This window comes from Natator depressus, chromosome 14, assembly GCF_965152275.1.
Source record: "Natator depressus isolate rNatDep1 chromosome 14, rNatDep2.hap1, whole genome shotgun sequence".
Classification (NCBI taxonomy): Eukaryota; Metazoa; Chordata; order Testudines; family Cheloniidae; genus Natator; species Natator depressus.
Window position 1 is genome coordinate 46,630,364 of NC_134247.1, and position 26,298 is coordinate 46,656,661.

Here is a 26,298-nt window from a genome sequence, read left to right on the forward strand (position 1 = left end):
AGGGGGTTGGAATTCGGGGCAGGGAGGGGGCAGAGTTGGGGCGGGGCCTTTGGGAAAGGGGTTGGAATGGGGGCGGGGCAAGGGCGGAGTCGGGGCGGGGCCGGGGGCAGACGGGGGTCGAGCACCCGCCAGCCGTGGTTGGCGCCTCTGCTGCCCAACTGCCCCCGTCCCAGACGGTCCGTTCTGTTTTTAGCCCGCAGCCGTTGTTTCCCTCAGCGTTCGGATCGGCTGACCTTTGCCCTACAGGGTCCGGGTGGGAAACAGGAGGCCTCGAGGGAAAGTTTCGGGGTGTGTTTGGTTCTGCAGCGGTTACATGGCTCCAAGGAGAGCAGGTGGTGAGGGAGGGGGACAGAAGACAGTCCAAGGAGTGGGCCCAAGGCAGGGCGGGAGTGGACCGGATGTGGCGTCAGGACTATAGCCATAGACGGCTTGCCCACCGTTGGGTGCCACGCTCTCGATGATCCGGGTGGGAAAGACGAGGGGGAGGGTTCCGGGGTGTGGTGGGTCCCGCAGGATTTAAAGCGGGGGGGGCGGGTGAAACTGGGATTAACGCTTCAAAGGGAGGGGGAGACAGTGGAAGTGGATCTCAGTGAGGGTGGAAAGAAGCCGGAAGTGGCATCAACCCCTCTAACCTCAACGAAGGACTTGCCCATAGTTCCTCATGGGGTCCGGGTGGGAAACAGGAGCCGCGTTGGAAGGTTCCGGGATATATTTGGGGCAGGGTATCAGAAAGGGAGTGAGTCCCCTTCCCCAGGTCAGGGACGATGGGGAGGTGATAGGTGGGGAGGGGAGAAAAGTGGTTGAGGGACAAAAATCCCACAAAATGGTAAATACCCAAAGGGGAAAAAAATCAGAGACCAATTTCCCCCCTGGTGTTTAAATTACTTCTCAGGTTTCAGAGTAGCAGCCGTGTTAGTCGGTATTCGCAAAAAGAACAGGAGTACTTGTGGCACCTTAGAGACTAACCCATTTATTTGAGCATGAGCTTTCGTGAGCTACAGCTCACTTCATCGGATGCATTCTGAGCTGTAGCTCACAAAAGCTTATGATCAAATAAATTGGTTAGTCTCTAAGATGCCACAAGTCCTCCTGTTCTTTTTGCAATTACTTCTCGACATTGCTGGTTGTTTTTCCCCAGTGATTTGTATTAAATTCCTTCTTTTTCTCTCTTTTTTCCTTCTTCCCCCACTCATCATTTGAAAAAATAACATTTGCGGGGGGGCAAAATTCCAATTTACAGGGGAGAAAAGATTTTCATGAAAAAAATATTGTTTTGGTCGGGGGGGAGGGAAGTGTCCCCATTTTCAGGGATAAAATGACACATTTTCACTGGGGGCGGGGAAGGGATGATGTTCCAGAACAAAATATCAAATTTTGAGGAAAATATCTTTTTTTTTTTCATAGGGAAAAAAGTTGATATTCTGAAAAGCAAATTTTCGGAAATGATTGTAAGATTTTGGACCATCACAACGAGATTGAAGGGAAGAGGGAAGTGAGGGAGAAAAACCAAAAGATTTTACCCAAACACATTTTTTCAAAAAAACTCTGAAAACAGACAATTTTTCACACAAAGAAATTATTTAATTTTTAGACCAAAAAAAATCACTTTCTTTGAGCAATTCCAGCCGGCTGGAGCAGTGACGCTGGTCGCTCAGACCAGTTCCACCGCCCACACCATGCTGAGCTGGGCGAGCGTTTCTTTTTGACCAGACGCTGCGTTAATTACCCCCAGCTGGTCACACTCCACAAGGAGGCGTTGCAATCACTCCAGAGAGGACAGGGAAATAACACACAGGGACGTGATATAGTTATATCCAGGAGGCCCCAGAGAAGGCATTTCCTGAGGGTCAGACCATGCCCCAGTAGATTATTTCCTGCCGTAGAGAGGGCTAGTTGGGTTTTGTTGGGGTTCACGGGGACCTTCACATCCATAATTTTCTTCTGCTCTCCCTCAAACCCTGGGAGGGTCTCCTCCTGTGGGGAATTCCCTCGTGGTGGCGTGGCTCTGAGTGTGAGGGACTAAGGTGGTGCTGGGTGCGGAGTGACTCAGGGCCGCTGGGCGTGGTTGGAGGTGTGTTCCCTGCGTCCTGGAGTCTGGATTTTAATCTCTGAGTAGTGCAGGCTCTCGCTCTCCTCAGCCCCACGGCTGCCATGGCCCTGTGTTGGACAGACACGCTGTGAGGGCGCCGTCACCCCAGATCTGGTCTCTTAATTCAGGCCAATTTAGGCATCTCCCACGGAGCAAATCCCACAGTGTTACCCCAGATTGGAGGGGTTGAGAGTCAGGACTCCTGGGTTCTCTCCCCAGCTCTGGGAGAGGAGTGGGGTCGAGTTGGGTAGAGCAGGGGGGCTGGGAGCCAGGACTCCTGGGTTCTACCACTACCTCTGGGAGGGGATTGGGGGCTGAGGGGTTAGAGCAGGGGGGATGGGAGCAAGGACTCCTGGGTTCTCTCCCCTCACTGTATTGTACCAGTCCTTATTGGCACCCGGAGACCAGACCCAAGCACTGTATGGAACAGGGCCCAGCCTGCATTGTCTTACCTTCGGCTGCCGCTGGCGGGGCTGCGAGGGGGGCGGCGCTGCAGAAGAAGGGAGAAGAAAGGAACGTTAAAACGGAGGAGTGTGAGAGAGAGTCTGGGGTGAAGAGGGAAGTTGCAGAGATCTAGGGACGGGAGGAGAAGGAAGGACGTGGTGGGGTTAGTTGTATGGACAGACAACCCATCATGGACCACAACGGACAGATGGCTACTAGGATGCGTTCACTAGCAGAGGCCCTGGCCCATGGGGACAGGAGGTTAGTGGGGGGAAGGCTCCGGTTTCGTACCTCGGCGTCTCTTAAGGAGGAGGGTGGCCGCCAGGCCAAGGATGAGAAGGAGCCCCAGGGCGATGGCGACCTGGTACAGGAGCTCCCGGGCGCTGCACCCTATGGGGGCAGGTTTTTTACCTGGGCGATGGAGAGGAGATTTAGGCGATTCTCAGCCCCTTGAGCCAGCCAGTCCCCTGCCCTGGGGCCGCAGAGGGGGAAGGCTCTGTGCCCCCATTCCCCACCTCACCTGGGTCACTCTCGTTTCTCCCCGTCACCTGCAGCTTGGTGCCCGCTCCTGTCCAGCTCTCTGTCCCTCTGTATTCCTGGCGGATGCTGATCTGACACTGATAGCGACCAGAGTCCCGCGGCTCCAGGTCCGACAGGGTCAGTGTGGCCTCCCCTTTCCGGAGCAGATCCAGGTCGGACATATTGAGCCGTCCGCGGTAGAAGGGATGGTGAGAATCCAGCACAACTCTGCGTGCTATGGTCCAAATCACTTTGTCCACGCTGCCCCGTCTGTACTCGAAGGAGCAGGTGAGGTTCATGGTCTCGCCGGGGGATGATTGGAGGACAGCGGGGCTCTGAAGCACTGTGAGACCTTCGTGAACCAGGGCAAAAAACATTACAGCAGCAAAGGAAAACTACGAGGAGTGGTATCAAGACATGCCCCAGCCGCCCAAAACCTTAGCAGGACAGAGAGAAGAAGTTAAGGGGAAAGAATTGTGTGTTCCTCTCCACCTTGCTATTGCTCACAACACTCTCGATAACACACTGCACGGGGCTTTCACTTCCACCCCAGCAGAGACCCAACATCAACACTGCTATGTCCAAAGCAGACTGCAAGGAATTACAAAGGAATCTCACTAAACTCAGTGACTGGGCAACAAAATGGCCGATGAAACTCAATGGTGGTAAATGCAAAGTCATGCACATTGGAAAACAGAATCCCAACTGTACATACAAACTGATGGGGTCTCAATTAGCTGTTACCACTCAAGAGAGATCTTGGAGTCGTTGTGGATAGTTCTCTGCAAACATCCACTCACTGTGCAGCGGCAGTGAGAAAAGTCACCAGACTGTGAGCATCCATTAGGAAAGGGAGAGAGAAAAAGACAGAAAATATCCTGACGGAACGTTTTCCTCTTGGGAAATGCCGTCTCGACGAAAGGGTGACAATTGGTTTAAAAATGGAGGAGAGAAAGCGTTTTTGATAGGGTCAAAAGGGAATGATTTGATTTTGCATTTCCAGACTGATTTGATTTGATATTATTAAGAAGACTCAATAGTGAAATGAAATATTTGTTTTATGGAAACAGAATACTTCTCACTGACGTGATGTGACATATCCATATCTATCTATGCATCCATGCACGCATCCTCCACCCCTAGGTCTAGATAGATATAGATATTCTTTTTGGGGTGGGATGGATGGGTACATAGATAAAAACATAGATGAGATGGATGTCGGGGTAGGGCTGAATGGGTAGACAGAGATGGATCTAGGGATAAGGTAGGTGGATGGATGGACAGAGAGAGATGGATCTAGGGATAGGGTAGGTCGATGGATGGACACAGACAGATAGATCTAGGGATGGGGTAGGTGAATGGATGGACACACAGAGATGGATCTAGGGATAGGGTAAATGGACAGATAGGGCTGAATATAGTGGAGTGGGGTAGAAGGACAGAAGGACAGACAGAGATGGATCTAGGGGTGGGGTAAGTGGATGGATGGACACATAAAATTAGTACCTGCTCCCGAGGTGGGGATGAGGAGGACGGCGCAGAGGACGGTGCTCAGGGCTGGCAGCTGCTCCATGGTCCCTGCTCTCTGGGGAGCTCCGCAGCCCAGCTCAGCTCAGCCTCAGCATCCTCCGGAAATGTCACCTCGGCGGGGGCCGGTGGAAAGTTTTGTGGCCTGAGCTTCTGAGATGGCTGCAGCAAGAGGCTGGGGACGAGGGCTGGACGGGGGCGGGGGGGTGCATTCCTCTGGCCCCTGCTGGGAGGGGAGTGGGGTGTAGTGCTTAGAGCAAGGGGAGGTGGGGGGCTGGGAGCCAGGACTCCTGGGTTCAGTCCTCAGTTCATTGTCTCATCTTGGGTCATACTCCTTACCCTCTCTGGGATATTTTTTCATGCGGAATAACATTATTTTACAGAAAGGAATTTTTGCTTAATATCTTTTATTTTCACACCCTGAGGTATATTTATTTTTTGCAACACGTATCTCTTCCCATCGGCGTATTCCTTCTAAACAACCAAACATGCTCCGGACAGTCTTTATCTGCTTTATACAGAAATGTTTTGTACAGAAATGTTTTCCGATGAAGTGAGCTGTAGCTCACAAAAGCTTATGCTCAAATAAATTTGTTAGTCTCTCAGGTGCCACAAGTCCTCCTGTTCTTCTTGTATGAGAAGGAAAACAGGCACACGACCATATTGCTTTCATGGCTAAATGCCAAGATTCCTGTACTATAAACAACAGTGATATCTACATTAAGTTCATGTTAATTGGATTCCAAATGTTTGCCGGAACTGACAGATATTTAGGTCAGAAGGGACCATTATGATCATCTAGTCTGACCTCCTGCACAATGCAGGCCACAGAATTTCACCCACCCACTCCTGCGATAAACCTCTCACCTCTGTCTGAGCTATTGAAGTCCTCAAATAGTAGTTTAAAAAAACTTCAGGGAGCAGAGAATCCTCCAGCAAGTGACCCGTGCCCCATGCTACAGAGGAAGGCGAAAAACCTCCAGGGCCTCTTCCAATCTGACCTGGGGGAAAATTCCTTCCCGACACCAAATATGGCGATCAGCTGAACCCTGAGCATATGGGCAAGATTCACCAGCCAGATACAACAGAAAATTCTTTCCTGTATGGATCCAGTCGCTGGGTAAAATCTTCCCCATCAGCAGCTGCATTTCAGTCACCGCCCCCTGGGGTCGCCTCCCATCTCCCTTTATCTCCAGGAAGTCCTATTTTCTTGCATGACCTTATCTCCGCTGACTGAGACATGCCAATGTGCCATCGCTCCCATCCACCCCCGTGCCCATCAGCTCCAGCTCAGGTGGCCAATTTTGGTGGGACGTATTCCTGGAGGTTCCATCCCATGACATAACCCTTAATTAAAGATTAACCCTGAATTGCTAGAGTCTGCAGGACAATGGTGGAAGATTGGCAACCCTAGGCCTCAGATGACAGCGTGGTTGTGGACAGGGGTGGGCGGAGAAGGGATGGCGCCTAGCGACTCAGAGTGAAGGTGTCGGCTGGTAGGTGGGCTCATGGGAAGGGGTCTGAGAGTGGAGGGGGAGACGGGGCGCTTGTGTTGAGGGGCTGTAGTTCCTTGCTTTCGTGGGGTGTTGTTTTGTCCACTGACCCTGCTCGTTTCACAACCTGCTTTGGGTATTAAATTTGACAAGAGGTGCTTGTGAATTTCTACCCGTGGGGAAAGCTACCTTATGAGTGTAATATCATATCTCATTGAAAGGTGACAGGGCCAGAAAGAGTTAATGAACTGACAGACTGACCTGACCCATGGCTGAACTTTAGAGACTCCTTAGGAAGAGAGTAAATGAATAGAGCTGCGGTAGAAGGGGAAATGTTTGGTCAGGTCTTGGGATGTCAGCAAACAAGTCTTGTCTATTGCTATAGCTTTGATTCAAAGATCAAAAAAGGAATATTAACATTTATGATGACACTTGAGTGAAACAGTGTAATTCTCTCTATGAATGTTGTGATAAACTGTATCTGAACTGTTTAATGGATAAATTACACTAGGCCAATTGCCAGGATGATTGGGAGACAGAAGATGAAGCTTATTCTCTCAGGCCAAGAGGCTGCTGGAAAATGTATAAAATCCCTGGGACGCCATCCCATTTTATCTCAGATTTGCTTTGGGTTTCAAGAAGGGGAAACCCTGAGCCATAAGAATTGAGATCCCCAGTCACTGACTGGAGTCACCCTGAACATGGACATTGCACTATAACCTCTGGACTATTTCTAAAAGGACTTTTGGCAACTACAAACTCATCTCTGCTCTGTAACTGAACCTCAAGAATTGAATTCGTGTCTGTCTGTATATTGATCTTTAACCAATACGTTCTCTCTCTTTTCCTTTTTAATAAATTTTACTTTAGTTAATAAGAATTGGCTGTAAGCTTGTATTTTGGGTAAGATTTAAGTTATAATTGGACCTGGGTGTGTGGCTCGTCCTTTGGGATTGGAAGGACCTTTTCTTTTCTATGATGAGGTAAGATTTTCAGTAATCATCATCATATCTGACATGTGTGTCTGGATGGAGGCCGGAGGCCGGGCAGTTTAAGGGAACTCCGTTGTTTGGACTTCTGAGTCACCAGGGAGGTCGTAGAGAGGCTGTTTTGGGCTGGCTGGGTAAATCTCAGTACTGGAATATCCACCAGCTTTTGGGGTTTGTCTGCCCCGTTCTGTTTGCAGTTCACCCTGATTGAGTGACCTCAGCTGGCTCCCACAGGCAGCATCGTTACAATGGCGTAGGCGGCAGGATCCACAGAACCAGGTCAATTAAGCTTTGGGTCAGAACCCCACACTATGCACATTTGAATTTTGGTATTGAGAGTTTGGCTGGTTAAAGAACAGTTCCAGGGGGTGAGCAGAGAGCACAGGAGGGCCTTGACAAAAAGAGCCCTGGAAGATTTGTGTTCAGAAAAGGGGATAAGCTGAGGAAAGAAAGCTACAAATCAAGAACTGAGAGATCTGTTCATGGCCAGTGATCAGGAGGCAGGAGCCCAGCCCTTGCCTGAGGCTGCAGAAGCTGCAGAAGCAATTAGAATGCAAAAGGCAGCAAAGAAACTGCGACTTGAGCACGAACAGAAACTAGCAGATCTTCGATTGCTGGAAAAGCAAAAGATCACTGAGTTCGAAAGAGAAGCTGCTGAGAGAGAAAGAAGCTGATAAAAGAAAGAAGGAGGCTGATGAGAGTGAAGAAAGGGCTCGTCGGGGGTGCATGGCGCTGTCGGCTGCAGAAGAGAAGGCTCACCCACTTCATCTCCAAGTCATGGACGAGCGGAGAAAGTCATCCCCACCTGGTACTCCACTTCCCCACCACCATGAGAAAACTGGGAAAGGATGTTTCCAATTTACAAGGGTACTGAGGATATAGAGGAGTATTTGTCTACCTTTGAGTGCCCCTGCAATCTGTACCAGATCCCCGATGCTCAGCGAATGCCTGTCCTGCTGACCAGGCTGACTGGAAAAGCCAGGGAGGTATTTAATGAATCGGGGGAAAACTCATATTAAAGCTAAATATGGGGAAAATAATGCAGAGTTTATTAGCCGTGCAAAAGTGAATGGAGTGAGGGGTATGGCATGGAGGGACACCGCAGCAGATATTACTTAGGTAAAGCAAGTCTTGTCGGGGAGGAAGATTATTTGCCAGGTGAAAGTGTAAGTGTGGTAGCCCTATCTGAGTATTTTGTCAGGGTGCCTTTGGCTAAAATCCACCTTAAAGGGAAGGGATTTGAGGGCACCATGGTTGTGGGAGTGAAAAACACAATCCCTAAGGATCTTATGATTGGACATGATATGAAAGCTATGTTCAGTCAAGTTAACATAAACCAGGCACAGGGGAGGATTAATCCCGAGGTTGTGTCTGTGGAGGGTTTCTCCAAAAGTTTGTCTTTGGAGAATAGTTGTTTGGCTGTGAATGAAGTTTCTGAGTGTCTGTCTAATGCCTCAGAGGTAAATCTGGAATTAGGTCAAGACAAGGGAGAGGAGGACAAGGAGATTTTGGAGGAGCCTAGGCAGCCTTGTGAGCTGATGGTTTTGTCTAATCAGCAGTTTGGGAAGGCCAGGATAGTGGAAGATAAGAGTCCCTATACCTTACCTGTTTTCTGTGTGGAGAATTGGGACAGTGAAGGAAACGTGCCTGTGTCTGTCAGGAGTATTGACTTGCCTATGGAGGGAGCTACCCCGGTCTCCAAGCAGTTGTCTGTGAACAACCCTGTGTGCTGGGACCAGGGGAATGAGATCCCAAGCTGTGTGTCTGGGAAAGCGGAAGGTTTCTCCAGCTCTTTGTCTGTGGAGCAGACAGAAGGGGCCTTTCAGGCTGTGACGGTTGAGGATAGTGCAGATATCTCAGAGTTGGTTCTTGATTCAACTAAAGCCCAGGAAGGGAAGGGTCCTAAGTTTGTGTCCGCTGGGGAGAATGGCCCTGTAACTAGGTCGCATCCGGTTAGTGTCATGGAAAAATCCCAGAAACCAAACAATTCTGGTGCTTGTATTTTGCCTGTTGCTAATGTGTGGTTGGAAAAGGATGTAGCAACTCGGTCTAATCAGGGTGAGATCCTAGCCAGGGCACGAGAAGAGCATAAAGGTGATTTGATTATGTTACCTACTGACAATTTAACAACTTGTAGCAAGAAGGAAAAGATTCCTGAACTTGTGGGTGGCAAAGGGAAGGAGAATGCTTCTGACCTTTTATCTAGGAAGTCTGTAAGTTTGCCTGAAAGGGGATTGTGTAGGAATCTGCCTGATGGGCCAGAGGTGATCCTGGATGTAAGTGAAACCCAAAAAGAGTCCTTTATTGCTCAGGGAAGTGTTCCTCTAGAGCACGCCCTAGGTGAAGAGGGTAAAGGCAGAGTTTCTGAGAGGGGTGAATTGCTGCTTAGAGAAGCTCCTAGGGAAAGGAATCCTCATGGTAATCTGTGCACGCAATTTACTGCCACTGAAGGGAGTGAGGGTGATTTAATCAAGGAAGTTTCAGTTCCCAACAGCCAGAAAGTTTCTGTGGTGAATGGATCCACTGACTCTCCTGTTGAAAGATCCAGTGTGGAGAGCTTTGAGACGGTCTGAGATGGAGTAAAAGCTGTTAAGGATTCAAACAGCCCCATGACCAAGTGGCCCTGTGTGGCCAGCTTGTTGGGGAGACAAGGTTGTGGAGAGAGGAATGTCTCCATGCTGATTGTGTGAGTGACCGGGCTGTGTCTCCGGTTCAGAGGGAAGCCTGCCTAGCTGAGTCTGCAGAGCAGAACAGCTGTGTAGTTACCAGCGTTGCAGGAAGTGCGGCTACTCCAAGGAGACCCTGCCCCACGTCCTGTGCACTGGCAAGCCCCACTCCAGAGCTGGGCAGCTGCGCCACACGCCATCCAGAATCGCCTGGTGAAAGCCATTGCCCCGCGCCTGGGGGAGGTCGCCGGGAACTGCGCCATCCCCGGGACCAACAGCAGCTGTGACCCGACGTGGTCGTCACCGACGAGGCCCAGAAAAAGATCATCCTTGTCGACACCACGGTCTCCTTCGAGAACAGGACCCCGGCCTTCCGAGAAGCCCGAGCTCGTAAGCTGGAAAAATACACCCCCTGGCCGACACCCTGAGAGCGAAGGGCTACGAGGTGCAGATGGACGCCCGGATGGTCAGAGCCCTGGGCGCTTGGGACCCCTGCAACGAGCGAGTGCTGCGGACCTGTGGGATCGGTCGACGCTACGCACGGCTCATGCGTATTCCCTGATAACTTCTATGCTTAAACTCTGCACTGTTTTCTTTTTACTTCAGCATTATCTTAATAAAATTATTAAATCTCTGGAGAAGGCAGGGGATGGCAGGTCTACGCTCCTCTCTAGACTCTTTGCACATGCATCAGGGTGGTAGCCGTGTTAGTCTGTATCAGTGAGGACACTTGTGGCCCCTTCGAGTACTTGGGGCATTGTCTTGTTAGGGTTGGTATGGCAACACCCATTGTTTCATGTTCTCTGTGTGTATGTATAGATCTTCCTGCTGTATTCTCCACGGCATGCATCCGATGAAGTGAGCTGCAGCTCACGAAAGCTTATGCCCAAATAAATGTGTTAGTCTCTAAGGAGCCACAAGTCCTCCTGTTCTTTTTGTTCTACCCTGGTACGGCCTCTAACCCAATACTGGCCGTAGTAAGACAGAACCAAGGGTGGGGAGCTCTTGGGATGCACTCAGCGATGTTTGTGTCATCCCTTCCGGCATCCATTTTGCGTTGGGGGTGTGACGTTAGGAGTGTAATCTATCTCACTGAAAGGTGACAGGGCCAGAAAGAGTCAATGAACTCCCAGACTGACCTGATCCATGGCCGAACTTCAGAGCCTGGTTCGAAAGATCTGTAAATGAATAGAGCTTTGAAATGCAACGAGGCCGGGCAGTTTAAGGGAACTGCGTTCTTTGGACTTCTGAGTAACCAGGGAGGTCGTACAGAGGCTGTTTTGGGCTGGCTGGGTACATCTCAGTATTGGAATATCCACCAGCTGTTGGGGTTTGTCTTCCCCATTCGGTTTGCAGTTCACCCTGATTGAGTGACCTCAGCTGGCTCCCACGGGCACCATCCTCACACTGCAGCTGTGGGGAGAGAGTGAGGAGAGGTGGAGCCGGGGGGAGGGCTGGGAGTCAGGACTCCTGGGTTCTATCCTAAGTTCTGGTTACGTGTGGTCTAGCAGAAAAAGACTCCCATGCCCCCCTGACTCTAACCCCCTAGTTCCCACTCCCATCGCAGAGCTGGGAGAGAACCCAGGAGTCCAGACCCTTTGTCATCCTTCAGTTCAGGTCTGTGCAGAGCCTGGCACGACAGGGGTCCCGATCCTTCTCAGAGGGGAGGGGGTCTGGGCAGCACTCAGCACCATGAGGGAGGGTCCATTTGCGACTGGTACTTTCTGCAGTTTCTGTGGGGGGCTGAAACGTGCCGAGTTGCTCGGGGCTCTGTCTTCACTTTCACCCCTGCGCATCGTGGTGAGAAACAGGAAATTCAGCCTCTTTCACAGCTGCAGCTTCTGCAAAGGTGGTAGCTGGGAGGGTAGCGGGGACCAGGGGTGAGCTACAATCAGCTACAGAAGTGTCAGAGTCAGGGCCATGTGCAACGCACAAATAACTGACCACGGTTTCCGTCCCGCGAGCTGGAGTCGATCTCTAGGCTCTCAGCTTGCAGTGCCAAAAATGCTTCTAGCCCTCACATGTGCAGAGAAATCTCTCTAACCAGGGGTGGGTGGGACCCATGCCTGAGTCTGCAGAGAGCCTGAGCTGATCGCTCTGAGAGGGGGGAGCTGCCCCGAATGTGATCCAGGCAGTGATGGGAGTGGGCTGGCTCGGGGGGGGGGGGCGGTCTATCCTGGTAGAATTTACTTTCCACCCAAATTTCCGATTTCTCACCTTTTTGTCCCAATTCAGGAGAAAAATAAGCATTAAAATATAGATGGAAAATCTGTTTTCTGAACATCTGACCTGGGAGTGCTTGAAATTCCACCCAACACCCCTTCCTCATGTAGTCTGAGACGGGGTGAACAGCCTTAATTTCGAGCCTTCTGTCACCTCCTCTTCTCTGTTTCAATCTCTCCTCCTACACCGAGTTGGGACCTAGGGTGATTTCAAAACAAACATTTGCACTGGGGAAAAGTCAGAAGCCTGAAGAAACTCACCCCGTTCGCTCTGCTAGAACTTTCCTCGCAGCCAGGTGTGTCGTCCATTCACAAGACAGATATATTTCCGAGTGCAAATGTGTTTGTTTCAATAACGTTGATATTTACGTGAGGAGAAGCAGATATGTTCCATAAATGCAACTACCACTGGGGTGAAGCTTGACAGGTATTATTATATATAGAACATTATTTTTATCTAGAAAAATCATGAATTCCCAAAAATGCAGCTAGCACTGGGGTGAAGCTTGACAGGTATTATTATATATAGAACATTATTTTTATCTAGAAAAATCATGAATTCCCAAAAATGCAGCTAGCACTCGGGTGGAGCATATTGTGTCAGCTCTTATATATAGATGTAAACACACACACATATATACATATACACACACACACACTTTTTATCCACAGGAAAACACATCATTTTCCATAATTATTTTTTTCTGAAAATATTTTTGCTGAAGAGAAACATTTTCCCCCAAAGTATTTTCCTTTTTAAAGTGATATCGGTTTTGTCAACGAGAACAGTTCACAAAGATATGTTTCCATTGAAAGCCATTTCTGCACCGAAAGAACATTGCTTAATCTAAAACATTTTGAAATAACATTTTATCAGGAGCTCTTGTGGTCCAGAAATGTTTGACTTCATAGAACTGTTTTTAAATAAGCGAAGGGAAAACCTCTGGGCCAGATCCCAGCTGGTGTCAAGCGGCCGCGCCTCCACTGAGCTCAGTGGGGCCAGGTACTGAGCGTCTGGCAATCCGTTCCATTGAAGACAGAAGCGCTACGGCCGACTGATCCCAGCAGGGATCTGGCCCCATTGACTTAGATGGAGCTACGGCCAATTGACTCCCTGGCTGATCGTTTCTCCTGCGCTCGCTCTCTCCGCTGCTGTGTTCTCCTTGGGTTTCTGCGTCTCCTCCCTCTGCTGCTGGACAGGATGGGACAGTGTCCTGCTGCTCCCTCAGCTCTCCATTCGGCTGTCGGACAGGTGGACGGCTCAGCAAGCTTCTCTCTGCTTTTCTCTCCTTCTCCTCACCGTCCACTCGCTCTCCACCTACCCCTTGGCTGTCTGCTGACACACCGACTTTTTTACTGCCCTGTCAGGCACAGACGCCGTTGCGTGGGTGCTCTGGGGCTGTAGCACCCATGGGGGGAAATTAGTGGGTGCTCTGCCCACACCAGCAACCAAACTCCCCTCCCCTCCCCACCCCACCTCACGTCACCGAACCTCCGCCTCATCCCCTGAGCGCGTCCCGTCCCTGCTTCTCTGCCCACCTCCCGGCGCTTGCTGCCGCAAAACAGCTGTTTCGTGGCGGAACAAGCTCCGGGAGGGAGGGGGGAGGAGCGGGGACTCGGCGCGCTCACGGGAGGAGGCGGGACAGGGCCGGGGATTTGGGGAAGGGGGTTGGAATGGGGGCAGGGAAGGGGTGGAGTTGGGGCGGGGACTTTGGGAAAGGGGTTGGAATGGGGGCGGGGCAAGGGCGGAGTCGGGGCGGGGCGGGGGCAGACGGGGGTCGAGCACCCGCCAGCCGCGGTTGGCGCCTCTGCTGCCCAACTGCCCCCGTTCCAGACGGTCCGTTCTGTTTTTAGCCCGCAGCCGTTGTTTCCCTCAGCGTTCGGATCGGCTGACCTTTGCCCTACAGGGTCCGGGTGGGAAACAGGAGGCCTCGAGGGAAAGTTTCGGGGTGTGTTTGGTTCTGCAGCGGTTACATGGCTCCAAGGAGAGCAGGTGGGGGGGGCGGGGGACAGAAGACAGTCCAAGGAGTGGGCCCAAGGCAGGGCGGGAGTGGACCGGATGTGGCGTCAGGACTATAGCCATAGACGGCTTGCCCACCGTTGGGTGCCACGCTCTCGATGATCCGGGTGGGAAAGACGAGGGGGAGGGTTCCGGGGTGTGGTGGGTCCCGCAGGATTTAAAGCGGGGGGGGCGGGTGAAATTGGGGTTAACGCTTCAAAGGGAGGGGGAGACAGTGGAAGCGGATCTCAGTGAGGGCGGAAAGAAGCCGGAAGTGGCATCAACCCCTCTAACCTCAACGAAGGACTTGCCCATAGTTCCTCATGGGGTCCAAGTGGGAAACAGGAGACGCGTTGGAAGGTTCCGGGATGTATTTGGGGCAGGGTATCAGAAAGGGAGTGAGTCCCCTTCCCCAGGTCAGGGACGATGGGGAGGTGGTAGGTGGGGAGGGGAAAAAAGTGGGGGAGGGACAAAAATCCCACAAAAATGGTAAATACTCAAAGGGGAAAAAATCAGAGACCAATTTCCCCCCTGGTCTTTCTCGACATTGCTGGTTGATTTTCCCCAGTGATTTGTATTAAATTCCTTCTTTTTCTCTCTTTTTTCCTTCTTCCCCCACTCATCCTTTAAAACAAATAACATTTGCAGGGGGGGCAAAATTCCAATTTACAGGGGAGAAAAGATTTTCATGAAAAAAAATATTGTTTTGGGGTGGAGGGAAGTGTCCCCATTTTCAGGGATAAAATGACACATTTTCATGGGGGTGGGGGGGCGGATGATGTTCCAGAACAAAATATCAAATTTCCAGGAAAATATCATTTTTTTTCATAGGGAAAAAAGTGGATTTTCTGAAAAGCAAATTTTCGGAAATGATTGTAAGATTTTGGACCATGACAAGGGAACTGAAGAGAAGAGGGAAGTGAGGGAGAAAACCCAAAAGATTTTACCCAAACACATTTTTTCAAAAAACTCTGAAAACAGACAATTTTTCACACAAAGAAATTATTTAATTTTTAGACCAAAAAAAATCACTTTCTTTGAGCAAGTCCAGCCGGCTGGAGCAGTCACGCTGGTCGCTCAGACCAGTTCCACCGCCCACACCATGCTGAGCTGGGCTAGCGTTTCTCTTCGTGCTCAGTCAGGAAGAGGGACCAGACGCTGCGTTAATTACCCCCAGCTGGGCACGCTCCACAGGGAGGCGTTGCAATCACTCCAGAGAGGACAGGGAAATAACACACAGGGACGTGATATAGTTATATCCAGGAGGCCCCGGAGAAGGCATTTCCTGAGGGTCAGACCATGCCCTAGTAGATTATTCCCTGCCGTAGAGAGGGCTAGTTGGGTTTTGTTGGGGTTCACAGGGACTTTCACGCCCATAACTTTCTTCTACTCTCCCTCAAACCCTGTGAGGGTCTCCTCCTGTGGGGAATTCCCTCCTGGCAGCGTGGCTGTGAGTGTGAGGGACTCAGGTGGTGCTGGGTGCGGAGGGACTCAGCGCCGCTGGGCGTGGTTGGAGGTGTGTTCCCTGCGTCCTGGAGTCTGGATTTTAATCTCTGCGTAGTGCACGCTCTCGCTCTCCTCGGCCCCCCGGCTGCCGTGGCCCTGTGTTGGACAGACACACTGTGAGGACGCCGTCACCCCAGATCTGGTCTCTTAATTCTGGCCAATTTAGGCAGTTTCCAGGGAGCAAATCCCACAGTGTTACCCAGATTGGAGGGGTTGGGAGTCAGGACTCCTGGGTTCTATCCCCAGGTCTGGGAGAGGAGTGGGGTCGAGTTGGGTAGAGCAGGGGGCCTGGGAGCCAGGACTCCTGGGTTCTATCCCCAGCTCTGGGAGGGGACTGGGGGCTTAGAGCATGGGGGATGGGAGCAAGGACTCCTGGGTTCTCTCCCCTCACTGTATTGTATCAGTCCTTATTGGCACCCAGAGACCAGACCCAAGCACTGTATGAAACAGGGCCCAGCCTGCATTGTCTTACCTTCGGCTGCCGCTGGCGGGGCTGCGAGGGGGGCAGCACTGCGGAAGAAGGGAGAAGAAAGGAACGTTAAAACGGAGGAGTGTGAGAGAGAGTCTGGGGTGAAGGGGGAAGCTGCAGAGATCTAGGAACGGGAGGAGAAGGAGGGACATGTGGGGTTCGTTATATGGACAGACAACCCAGCATGGACCACAACGGACAGACGGCCACTGGGGTGTGTTCACTAGCAGAGGCCATGGCCCATGGGGGCCAGGAGTTTAGCAGGGGGAAGGCTTGGGTTTGGTACCTCGGCGTCTCTTCAGGAGGAGGGTGGCCGCCAGGCCGAGTATGAGAAGAAGCCCCAGGGCGATGGTGACCTGGTACAGGAGCTCCCGGGCGCAGCACCCTACGGGGGCAGGTTCTTTACCTGGGCGATGGAGAGGAGCGTTAGGGGATTCTCAGCCCCTTGAGCCAGCCAGTCCCCTGCCCTGGGGCCATAGAGGGGGAAGGCCCCATGCCCCCATTCCCCACCTCACCTGTGTCACTCTGGTTTCTCCCCATCACCTGCAGCTCGGTGCCCGCTCCTGTCCCGCTCTCTCCCTGGTGGATGCTGATCTGACACTGATAGAGACCAGAGTCCCGCGGCTCCAACTCCGACAGTGTCAGCGTGACCTCCCCTTTCCGGAGCAGATCCAGGTCGGACATATTGAGCCGTCCGCTGTAGAAGGGATGGTCAGATTCCAGCACAACCCCGGGTGCTCTAGTCCACGTCGCGTTGGCCACGCTGCCCTGAGTGTTGTCGAAGGAGCAGCTGAGCTTCACGGTCTCGCCGGGGGACGCTCGGAGGACAGCGGGGCTCTGAAGCACTGTGAGACCTTCGTGAACTAGGGCAATAAACATTATAGCATCGAAGGAAAACGATAACGAGTGGTATCAAGACACGCCCCAGCCGCCCGAAACCTTAGCAGCACGGAGATAAGAAGCAAAGGGAAAGAATTGTGCGTTCCTGTCCACCTTGCTATTGCTCACAACACTGTCGTTAACACACTGCACGGGGCTTTCACTTCCACCCCAACAGAGACCCAACATCAACACTGCTATGTCCAAAGCAGACTGCGAGGAATTACAAAGGGATCTCACTCGACTTGGTGATGGGGCAACAAAATGGCCGATGAAACTCAATGATAGTAAATGAAAAGTCATGCACATTGGAAAACAGAATCCCAACTGTACATACAAACTGATGGGGTCTCAATTAGCTGTTACCACTCATGAGAGATCTTGGCGTCGTTGTGGATAGTTCTCTGCAAACATCCACTCACTGTGGAGCGGCACTGAAAAAGTCACCAGACTGTGAGCATCCATTAGGAAGGGGAGAGATAAAAAGACAGAAAATATCCTATTGCCTCTATATAAATCCATGGTACGCCCGCACCTTAGACCCTGCGTGCAGTTTTGGTCGCCTCAAATCAAGTAAAGATACATTAGAATTGCAAAAGGTACAGAGAAGGGCAACCAAAACAATGAGGAGTATGGAACGGCTTCCCCCTTACAAGGACCAGGAAACCCCCTTACAAAGCGGGGGTCAGAATTTGTCCTGACGGAACGTTTTCCTCTTGGGAAATGCCGTCTCATCGAAAGAGTGACAAATGGTTTAAAACTGGGGCAGGGAAAGCGTTTTTGATAGGGTCAATAGGGAATGATTTGATTTTGCATTTCCAGACTGGTTTGATTTGATATTATTAAGAGGAGTCAACACTGAAATGAAATTTTTGTTTCATGGAAACAGAATACTTCTCATTGACCTGATGTGACATATCCATATCTATCTATGCATCCATGCACGCATCCTCCACCCCTAGATCTATGTTGATAGATAGATAGATAGATAGATAGATAGATATTCTTTTTGGGGTGCGATGGATGGGTACATAGATAAAAAGATAGATGAGAGGGATGTAGGGGTAGGGCTGAATGAGTAGACAGAGATGGATCTAGGGATGGGGTAGGTCGATGGATGGACACAAAGAGATGGATCTAGGGGTGAGTTAGGTGGATGGATGGACAGACAGAGATGGAATTAGGGATAGGGTATATGGACAGATGTATAATATTATTGCTCGGGCATGTAGGAATGAAATCAGGAAGGCCAAATCACACCTGGAGTTGCAGCTAGCAAGAGATATTAAGAGTAACAAGAACGGTTTCTTCAGGTATGTTGGCAACAAGAAGAAAGCCAAGGAAAGTGTGGGCCCCTTACTGAATGAGGGAGGTAACCTAGTGACAGAGGATGTGGAAAAAGCTAATGTACTCAATGCTTTTTTTGCCTCTGTCTTCACGAACAAGGTCAGCTCCCAGACTGCTGCGCTGGGCATCACAGCATGGGGAGTAGGTGACCAGCCCTCTGTGGAGAAAGAGGTGGTTAGGGACTATTTAGCAAAGCTGGACGTGCACAAGTCCATGGGGCCGGACGAGTTGCATCCGAGAGCGCTAAAGGAATTGGCGGCTGTGATTGCAGAGCCATTGGCCATTATCTTTGAAAACTCGTGGCGAACGGGAGAAGTCCCGGAAGACTGGAAAAAGGCTAATGTAGTGCCAATCTTTAAAAAAGGGAAGAAGGAGGATTCTGGGAACTACAGGCCAGTCAGCCTCACCTCAGTCCCCGGAAAAATCATGGAGCAGGTCCTCAAGGAATCAATCCTGAAGCACTTACACGAGAGGACATTGGTGAGGCCTCATCTGGAGTACTGTGTCCAGTTTTGGGCCCCACACTACAAGAAGGATGTGGATAAATTGGAGAGAGTCCAGCAAAGGGCAACAAAAATGATTAGGGGTCTGGAACACATGACTTATGAGGAGAGGCTGAGGGAACTGGGATTGTTTAGTCTGCAGAAGAGAAGAATGAGGGGGGATTTGATAGCTGCTTTCAACTACCTGAGAGGTGGTTCCAGAGAGGATGGTTCTAGACTATTCTCAGTGGTAGAAGAGGACAGGACAAGGAGTAATGGTCTCAAGTTGCAGTGGGGGAGATTTAGGTTGGATATTAGGAAAAGCTTTTTCACTAGGAGGGTGGTGAAACACTGGAATGCGTTACCTAGGGAGGTGGTAGAATCTCCTTCCTTAGAAGTTTTTAAGGTCAGGCTTGACAAAGCCCTGGCTGGGATGATTTAATTGGGGATTGGTCCTGCTTTGAGCAGGGGGTTGGACTAGATGACCCCCTGAGGTCCCTTCCAACCCTGATATTCTATGGTTCTATGATTCTATGACAGACGGACAGACAGAGATGGATCTCGGGATGGGGTAGGTGGATGCATGGACAGACACAGATGGATCTAGGGGTGGGGTAGGTGGATGGACGGATGGACACACAGAGATGGATCTAGGGGTGGGGTAGGTGGATGGATGGATGGACAGACACAGATGGATCTAGGGGTGGGGTAGGAGGATGGATGCACAGACAGAGATGGATCTAGGGGTGGGGTAGGTGGATGGATGGACACACAAAGATGGATCTAGGAGTGGGGTAGGTTGATAGGTGGACACAAAGAGATGGATCTAGGGGTGGGGTGGGTGGATGGATGGACAGACAGAGATGGATCATGGGGTGGGGCAGATGGACAGACGGACAGGCAGAGATGGATCTAGGGATGCGGTAGGTGGATGGATGGACAGACAGGGATGGATCTAGGGATAGGGTATATGGACAGATAGGGATGAATGTAGTGGAGTGGGGTAGAAGGACAGATGGACAGACAGAGATGGATCTAGGGGTGGGGCAGATGGACAGACGGACAGACAGAGATGGATCTAGGGGTGGGGTAGGTGGATGGATGGACACACAGAGATGGATCTAGGGGTAGGGTATGTGGCCGTCCCCCTGGAAACCCTAGACAATAGAAATGAGGGGTTAGGAGATTCCTGGACCAACGCCCCATAGAGGGGACAGCCCCGTAACCCATTCCCACCTCCTGAGCCAGCCAGTCCCCCACCCTGGGGCCGGATCGGCGCTGGCACCCCATTGAGGGGGAAGGTCCCGTGCCCCCATTCCCCACCTCACCTGTGCCAATCTGGTTTCTCTCCATCACCTGCAGCTTGGTGCCCGCTCCTGTCCCGCTCTCTCCCTGGCGGATGCTGACGTGGCACTGATAGAGACCAGAGTCCTGCTCCTCCAGCTCCGACAGGGTCAGCGTGACCTCCCCTTTCTCGAGCAGATCCCGGAAGGACCCACTGAGCCGTCCTTTATAGAAGGGATGGTGAGATTCCAGCACAACCCCGGGTACTCTAGTCCACCTCACATTCACCATGCTGCCCGGTCTGTACTTGAAGGAGCAGCCGAATGTCGCGGTCTCGCCAACGTACGCTTGGACAACGGGGCTCTGACGCACTGTGAGACCTTCGTGAACCAGGGCAAAAAATATTACAGCAGCGAAGGAAAACGACAACGAGTGGTATCAAGACACGCCCCAGTCGCCCGAAACCTTAGCAGCACGGAGAGAAGAAGCAAAGGGGAAAGAATTGTGCGTTCCTGTCCACCTTGCTATTGCTCACAACACTCTCGATAACACACTGCACAGGGCTTTCACTTCCACCCCAACAGAGACCCAGCATCAGCACTGCTCTGTGCACGGCAGATGCTCACAGAGACGTTAGACGTCAAATCACTCAGGACAGCTAAGTCCAAAGCAGACTGCGAGGAATTACAAAGGGATCTCACTAAACTGGGTGACTTGGCATCAAAATGGCCGATGAACCTCAATGGTGGTAAATGCAAAGTCATCCACATTGGAAAACAGAATCCCAACTGTACATACAAACTGATGGGGTCTCAATTAGCTGTTACCACTCAAGAGAGATCTTGGAGTCGTTGTGGATAGTTCTCTGCAAACATCCACTCACTGTGCAGCGGCAGTGAAAAAAGTCACCAGACTGTGAGCATCCATTAGGAAAGGGAGAGAGAAAAAGACAGAAAATATCCTATTGCATTTATATAAATCCATGGTACGCCCGCACCTTGGACCCTGCGTGCAGTTTTGGTCGCCTCAAATCAAAAAAAGAAACATTAGAATTGCAAAAGGTACAGAGAAGGGCAACCAAAACAATGAGGGGTATGGAACGGCTTCCCCCTTACAAGGACCAGGAAACCCCCTTACAAATTAAAATGGCAGCTTGTCATTTTAACTACACCACAAACACATGCCTCCACTTTATACAATTTGTACTTCAAACTAGAGGGGGTCAGAATTTGTCCTGACGGAACGTTTTCCTCTTGGGAAATGCCGTCTCATCGAAAGGGTGACAATCAGTTTAAAACTGGGGCAGAGGAAGCGTTTTGGATAGGGTCAATAGGGAATGATTTGATTTTGCATTTCCAGACTGATTTGATTTGATATTATGAAGAGGAGTCAATACTGAAATGAAATATTTGTTTTATGGAAACAGAATACTTCTCATTGACCTGATGTGACAAATCCATATCTATCTATGCATCCATGCACACATCCTGCACCCCTAGATCTAGATAGATGGATACATATATAGATATAGATATTCTTTTTGGGGTGGGATGGATGGGTACATAGATAAAAAGATAGATGAGATGGATGTAAGGGTAGGGCTGAGGGGGTACCCAGAGATGGATGTAGGGATAGGGTATATGGACAGATAGGGCTGAATATAGTGGAGTGGGGTAGAAGGACAGATGGACAGACAGAGATGGATCTTGGGATGGGGTAGGTCGATGGATGGACACACAGAGATGGATCTAGGGGTTGGGCAGATGGACAGAAGGACAGACAGAGATGGATCTAGGGGTAGGGTAGGTGGATGGACGGATGGACACACAGAGATGGATCTAGGGGTGGGGTAAGTGGATGGATGGACACATAAAATTAGTACCTGCTCCCCAGTTGGGGATGAGGAGGACGGTGCAGAGGACGGTGCTCAGGGCTGGCAGCTGCTCCATGGTCCCTGCTCTCTGGGGAGCTCCGCAGCCCAGCTCAGCTCAGCCTCAGCATCCTCCGGAAATGTCACCTTGGGGGGGGCCGGTGGAAAGTTTTGTGGCCTGAGCTTCTGAGATGGCTGCAGCAAGAGGCTGGGGACGAGGGCTGAACGCGGGGCGGGGGGTGCATTCCTCTGGCCCCTGCTGGGAGGGGAGTGGGGTCTAGTGCTTCGAGCAAGGGGAGATGGGGGGCTGAGAGCCAGGACTCCTGGGTTCAGTCCTCAGTTCATTCTCTCATCTTGGGTCATACTCCTTACCCTCTCTGGGATATTTGTCATGAGGAATAACATTATTTTACAGAAAGGAATTTTTGCTTAATATCTTTTATTTTCACACCCTGAGGTATGTTTATTTTTTGCAACACGTATCTCTTGCCATCGGCGTATTCCTTCTAAAAAACCAAACGTGCTCCAGACAGTCTTTATCTGCTTTATACAGAAATGTTTTGTACAGAAATGTTTTCCGATGAAGTGAGCTGTAGCTCACGAAAGCTTATGCTCAAATAAATTGGTTAGTTTCTCAGGTGCCACAAGTCCTCCTGTTCTTTTTGTATGAGGAGGGAAAAGGCACACGACCATATTGCTTTCATGGCTAAATGCCAAGATTCCTGTACTATAAACAACAGTGATATCTACATTAAATTGATGTTAATTGGGTTCCAAACGTTTGCCGGAGCTTACAGATATTTAGGTCAGAAGGGACCATTATGATCATCTAGTCCGACCTCCTGCACAACGCAGGCCACAGAATTTCACCCACCCACTCCTGCGATAAACCTCTCACCTCTGTCTGAGCTATTGAAGTCCTCAACTCCTGGTTTAAAGACTTCAAGGAGCAGAGAATCCTCCAGCAAGTGACCCGTGCCCCATGCTGCAGAGGAAGGCGAAAAACCCCCAGGGCCTCTTCCAATCTGCTCTGGGGGAAAATTCCTTCCCCACCCCAAATATGGCGATCAGCTGAACCCTGAGCATATGGGCAAGATTCACCAGCCAGATACCACAAAAAATTCTTTCCTGTATGGATCCAGTAGCTCTTTTCTTTAGCTCTTGACAAGAGCATATGGGAATCCTCCTGCAACAGCAGATCCAATCCACTATTCTTCTAACCAAGTTTGACCTTGAGTTTGTAAAGAGATTCAATCACATTATTGAACATGACTTGGATAAACCATTTCTGTTCTACACTGGTACAGCCTCTAACCCAATCCTTGCTGTAGTAAGTCAGAACCAAGGGTGGGGAGCTCTTGGGATGCACTCAGCGATGTTTGTGTCATCCCTTCCTGCATCGATTTTGCGTTGGGGGTGTGACGTTAGGAGTGTAATCTATCTCATGGAAAGGTGACAGGGCCAGAAAGAGTCAATGAACTCCCAGACTGACCTGATCCATGGCCGAACTTTAGAGGCTGCTTCGAAAGATCTGTAAATGAATAGAGCTTTGAAATGCAACGAGGCTGGGCAGTTTAAGGGAACTGCGTTCTTTGGACTTCTGAGTAACCAGGGAGGTCGTACAGAGGCTGTTTTGGGCTGGCTGGGTAAATCTCAGTATTGGAAAATCCACCAGCTTTTGGGGTTTGTCTTCCCCCTTCTGTTTGCCTTTCACCCTGATTGAGTGACCTCAGCTGGCTCCCACGGGCACCATCCTCACACTGCAGCTGTGGGGAGAGAGTGAGGAGAGGTGGAGCCGGGGGGAGGGCTGGGAGTCAGGACTCCTGGGTTCTATCCTAAGTTCTGGTTCAGTGTGGTCTAGCAGAAAAAGACTCCCATGCCCCCCTGACTCTAACCCACTAGTCCCCACTCCCATTGCAGAGCTGGGAGAGAACCCAGGAGTCCAGACCCTTTGTCATCCTTCAGTTCAGGTCTGTGCAGAGCCTGGCACGACAGGGGTCCCAATCTTTCTCAGAGGGGAGGGGGTCTGTGCAGCACTCAGCACCTTTGGGGAGGGTCCATTTGCTACTGGTACTTTCTTTCGTTTCTGTGGTGGGCTGAAACGTGCCGAGTTGCTCAGGTCTCTGTCTTCACTTTCACCCCTGCACATCGTGGTGAGAAACAGGAAATTCAGCCTCTTTCAGGGCTGCAGCTTCTGCAAAGGTGGCAGCTGGTGGGGTAGGGGAGACCAGGGGTGTGTTACAATCAGCTACAGAAGTGTCGGAGTCAGTGCCGGGTGCGACGCACAAATAACTGACCACGGTTTCCGTCCCGTGAGCTGGAGTCGATCTCCAGGCGCTCAGCTTGCAGTGCCAAAAATGCTTCTAGCCCTCACATGTGCAGAGAAATCTCTCTAGCCAGGGGCGGAGAGGGGGGATCTGGACCGAATGTAATCCAGGCAGTGATGGGAGTGGGCTGGCTAGGGGGGGGGTCTCTCCTGCTAGAATTTTACTTTCCACCCAAATTTCCAATATCTCACCTTTTTGTCCCAATTCAGGAGAAAAACAAGTGTTAAAATATAGATGGAAAATCTGTTTTCTGATCATCTGACCTGGGAGTGCTTGAAATTCCACCCAACACCCCTTCCTCATGTAGTCTGAGACGGGGTGAACAGCCTTATTTTCCAGCCTTCTATCACCTCCTCTTCTCTGTTTCAATCTCTCCTCCTACACCGAGTCTGGACCTAGGGTGTTTTCAAAACAAACAGTTGCACTGGGGAAAAGTCAGAAGCCTGAAGAAACTCGCCCCTTTCGTTCTGCTAGAACTTTCCCCGCAGCAAGGTGTGTCATCCATTCACAAGACAGATATATTTCCGAGTGCAAATGTGTTTGTTTCAATAACGTTGATATTTACATAAGGAGAAGCAAATATGTTTCAAAAATGCAACTACCACTGGGGTGAAGCTTGACAGGTATTATTATATATAAAACATTTTTATCAAGAAAAATCATGAATTCCCATAAATGCAGCTAGCACTGGGGTGGAGCATATTGTGTCAGCTCTTATATATAGATGTAAACACACACACATATATACATATACACACACACACACTTTTTGTCCATGAGAAAACAGATCATTTTCCTTAATTATTTTTGTCGAAAAATATCTTCACTAAAGAGAAACATTTTCCCCTGTGAAGGAAAAGTTAGCACATGTGACTCCATTTTGGTTTGGGGCCCACCATTGTCTAAAAGCAAACACATCATGCACCAGGAGGAGTGTTCCCTAGATACTGCATTTCTGGGAAAATCCTCCCCCTTGTCTCCAGCCTGCCTTGACTCCCGGTATCTCTTCTTTGTCTGTCCCTAACTCCCTATCTCCTGGCCTTTGATGTGAGGCCTCCCATCCTGATAATAAAAGTTACTGATGCATGGCTTTAGGACCATGCTGTGTAATTAACATACTGGTTTAGCACAAGGAATGCACCAAGCAGGGATAGGTGGTAGATAAGAAAAGGGTTTGTTTATTGGCTAAGGTTTCCGATGCACGAGGGCAACATGCTTTGCTAAGAGGTATATAACCTTTGTATAATCTGTATTCGGGGTCCCCTCCTGACTAGCAGGGGGGCACCACGCTCGAGCGTAATAAACTTGGTGTTTTTTGGGAACTCTGCAGTTGTGGACTTTGTTCATGTGCCTCAGCCTAGATTCGAACTGTGCGTGTCCTATCAGGTAGAATTCGCAGCAGTTGTGTGCGTGTCCTATCAGGTATAATTTGTAACACCCCCAAAGCATTTTCCTTTTTAAAGTGATATCGCTTTTGTCAACGAGAACAGTTCACAAAGATATGTTTTCGCTGAAAGCCATTTCTGCATGGAAAGAACATTTTCCAGGAGAGAGTTTTCATTAAAAATGCTTAATTTAAAAACTCTTGTGGTCCAGAAATGTTTGACTTGATAGAACTGTTTTTAAATAAGCGAAGGGAAAACCTCTGCCCAGATCCCAGCTGGTGTCAAGCGGCCGCGCATCCACTGAGCTCAGTGGGGCCAGGTACTGAGCGTCTGGAAATCCGTTCCACTGAAGACAGAAGCACTACGGCCGACTGATCCCAGCAGGGATCTGGCCCCATTGACTTAGATGGAGCTACGGCCAATTGACTCCCTGGCTGATTGTTTCTCCTGTGCTCTCTCTCTCCGCTGCTGTGTTCTCCTTGGGTTTCTGCGTCTCCTCCCTCTGCTGCTGGACAGGACGGGACAGTGTCCTGCTGCTCCGTCAGCTCCCCATTCGGCTGTCGGACAGGTGGATGGCTCAGCGAGCTTCTCTCTGCTTTTGTCTCTTTCTCCTCACCGTCCACTCGCTCTCCACCTACCCCTTGGCTGTCTGCTGACACACCGACTTTTATACCGACCTGTCAGGCACAGGCGCCGTTCCGTGGGTGCTCTGGGGCTGTAGCACCCATGGGGGAAAATTAGTGGGTGCTCTGCACACACCAGCAACCAAGCTCCCCTCCCCACCCCACCTCACCTCACGTC

General features: G+C 50.5%; 2 protein-coding genes across 2 annotated transcripts; both read right to left on the reverse strand.

Annotated features, from left to right (window-relative positions):
- Positions 1 to 2,046: 2,046 nt before the first annotated feature.
- LOC141998095 (uncharacterized) lies at positions 2,047 to 4,694 on the reverse strand. The gene is made up of 5 exons (XM_074970727.1): positions 4,559 to 4,694; positions 3,054 to 3,404; positions 2,825 to 2,944; positions 2,542 to 2,579; positions 2,047 to 2,157 (listed from the first exon to the last, which is right to left on the reverse strand). The coding sequence occupies exons 1-5, from the start codon at positions 4,623 to 4,625 to the stop codon at positions 2,047 to 2,049; spliced, it is 687 nt and encodes a 228-aa protein (XP_074826828.1). The 5' UTR covers positions 4,626 to 4,694.
- A 10,745-nt stretch (positions 4,695 to 15,439) lies between these two features.
- Positions 15,440 to 21,935, reverse strand: NCR3 (natural cytotoxicity triggering receptor 3). The gene is made up of 6 exons (XM_074970728.1): positions 21,798 to 21,935; positions 19,960 to 20,295; positions 16,439 to 16,786; positions 16,210 to 16,329; positions 15,927 to 15,964; positions 15,440 to 15,550 (listed from the first exon to the last, which is right to left on the reverse strand). The coding sequence occupies exons 1-6, from the start codon at positions 21,862 to 21,864 to the stop codon at positions 15,440 to 15,442; spliced, it is 1,020 nt and encodes a 339-aa protein (XP_074826829.1). The 5' UTR covers positions 21,865 to 21,935.
- Between the last annotated feature and the right edge of the window lie 4,363 nt (positions 21,936 to 26,298).

Coding starts and splice junctions, on each gene's coding strand:
- LOC141998095 (XM_074970727.1), bottom strand. CDS start 4,625: ATGGAGCAGCTGCCAGCCCTGAGCACCGTCCTCTGCGCCGTCCTCCTC. Junction 3,405..4,558: donor CATCCCCACCTCGGGAGCAG/GTACTAATTTTA, acceptor TGGTTCACGAAG/GTCTCACAGTGCTTCAGAGC. Junction 2,158..2,541: donor CCCGCCAGCGGCAGCCGAAG/GTAAGACAATGC, acceptor TGTCCAACACAG/GGCCATGGCAGCCGTGGGGC.
- NCR3 (XM_074970728.1), bottom strand. CDS start 21,864: ATGGAGCAGCTGCCAGCCCTGAGCACCGTCCTCTGCACCGTCCTCCTC. Junction 20,296..21,797: donor CATCCCCAACTGGGGAGCAG/GTACTAATTTTA, acceptor TGGTTCACGAAG/GTCTCACAGTGCGTCAGAGC. Junction 15,965..16,209: donor CCTCCTGAAGAGACGCCGAG/GTACCAAACCCA, acceptor CTTCTTCCGCAG/TGCTGCCCCCCTCGCAGCCC.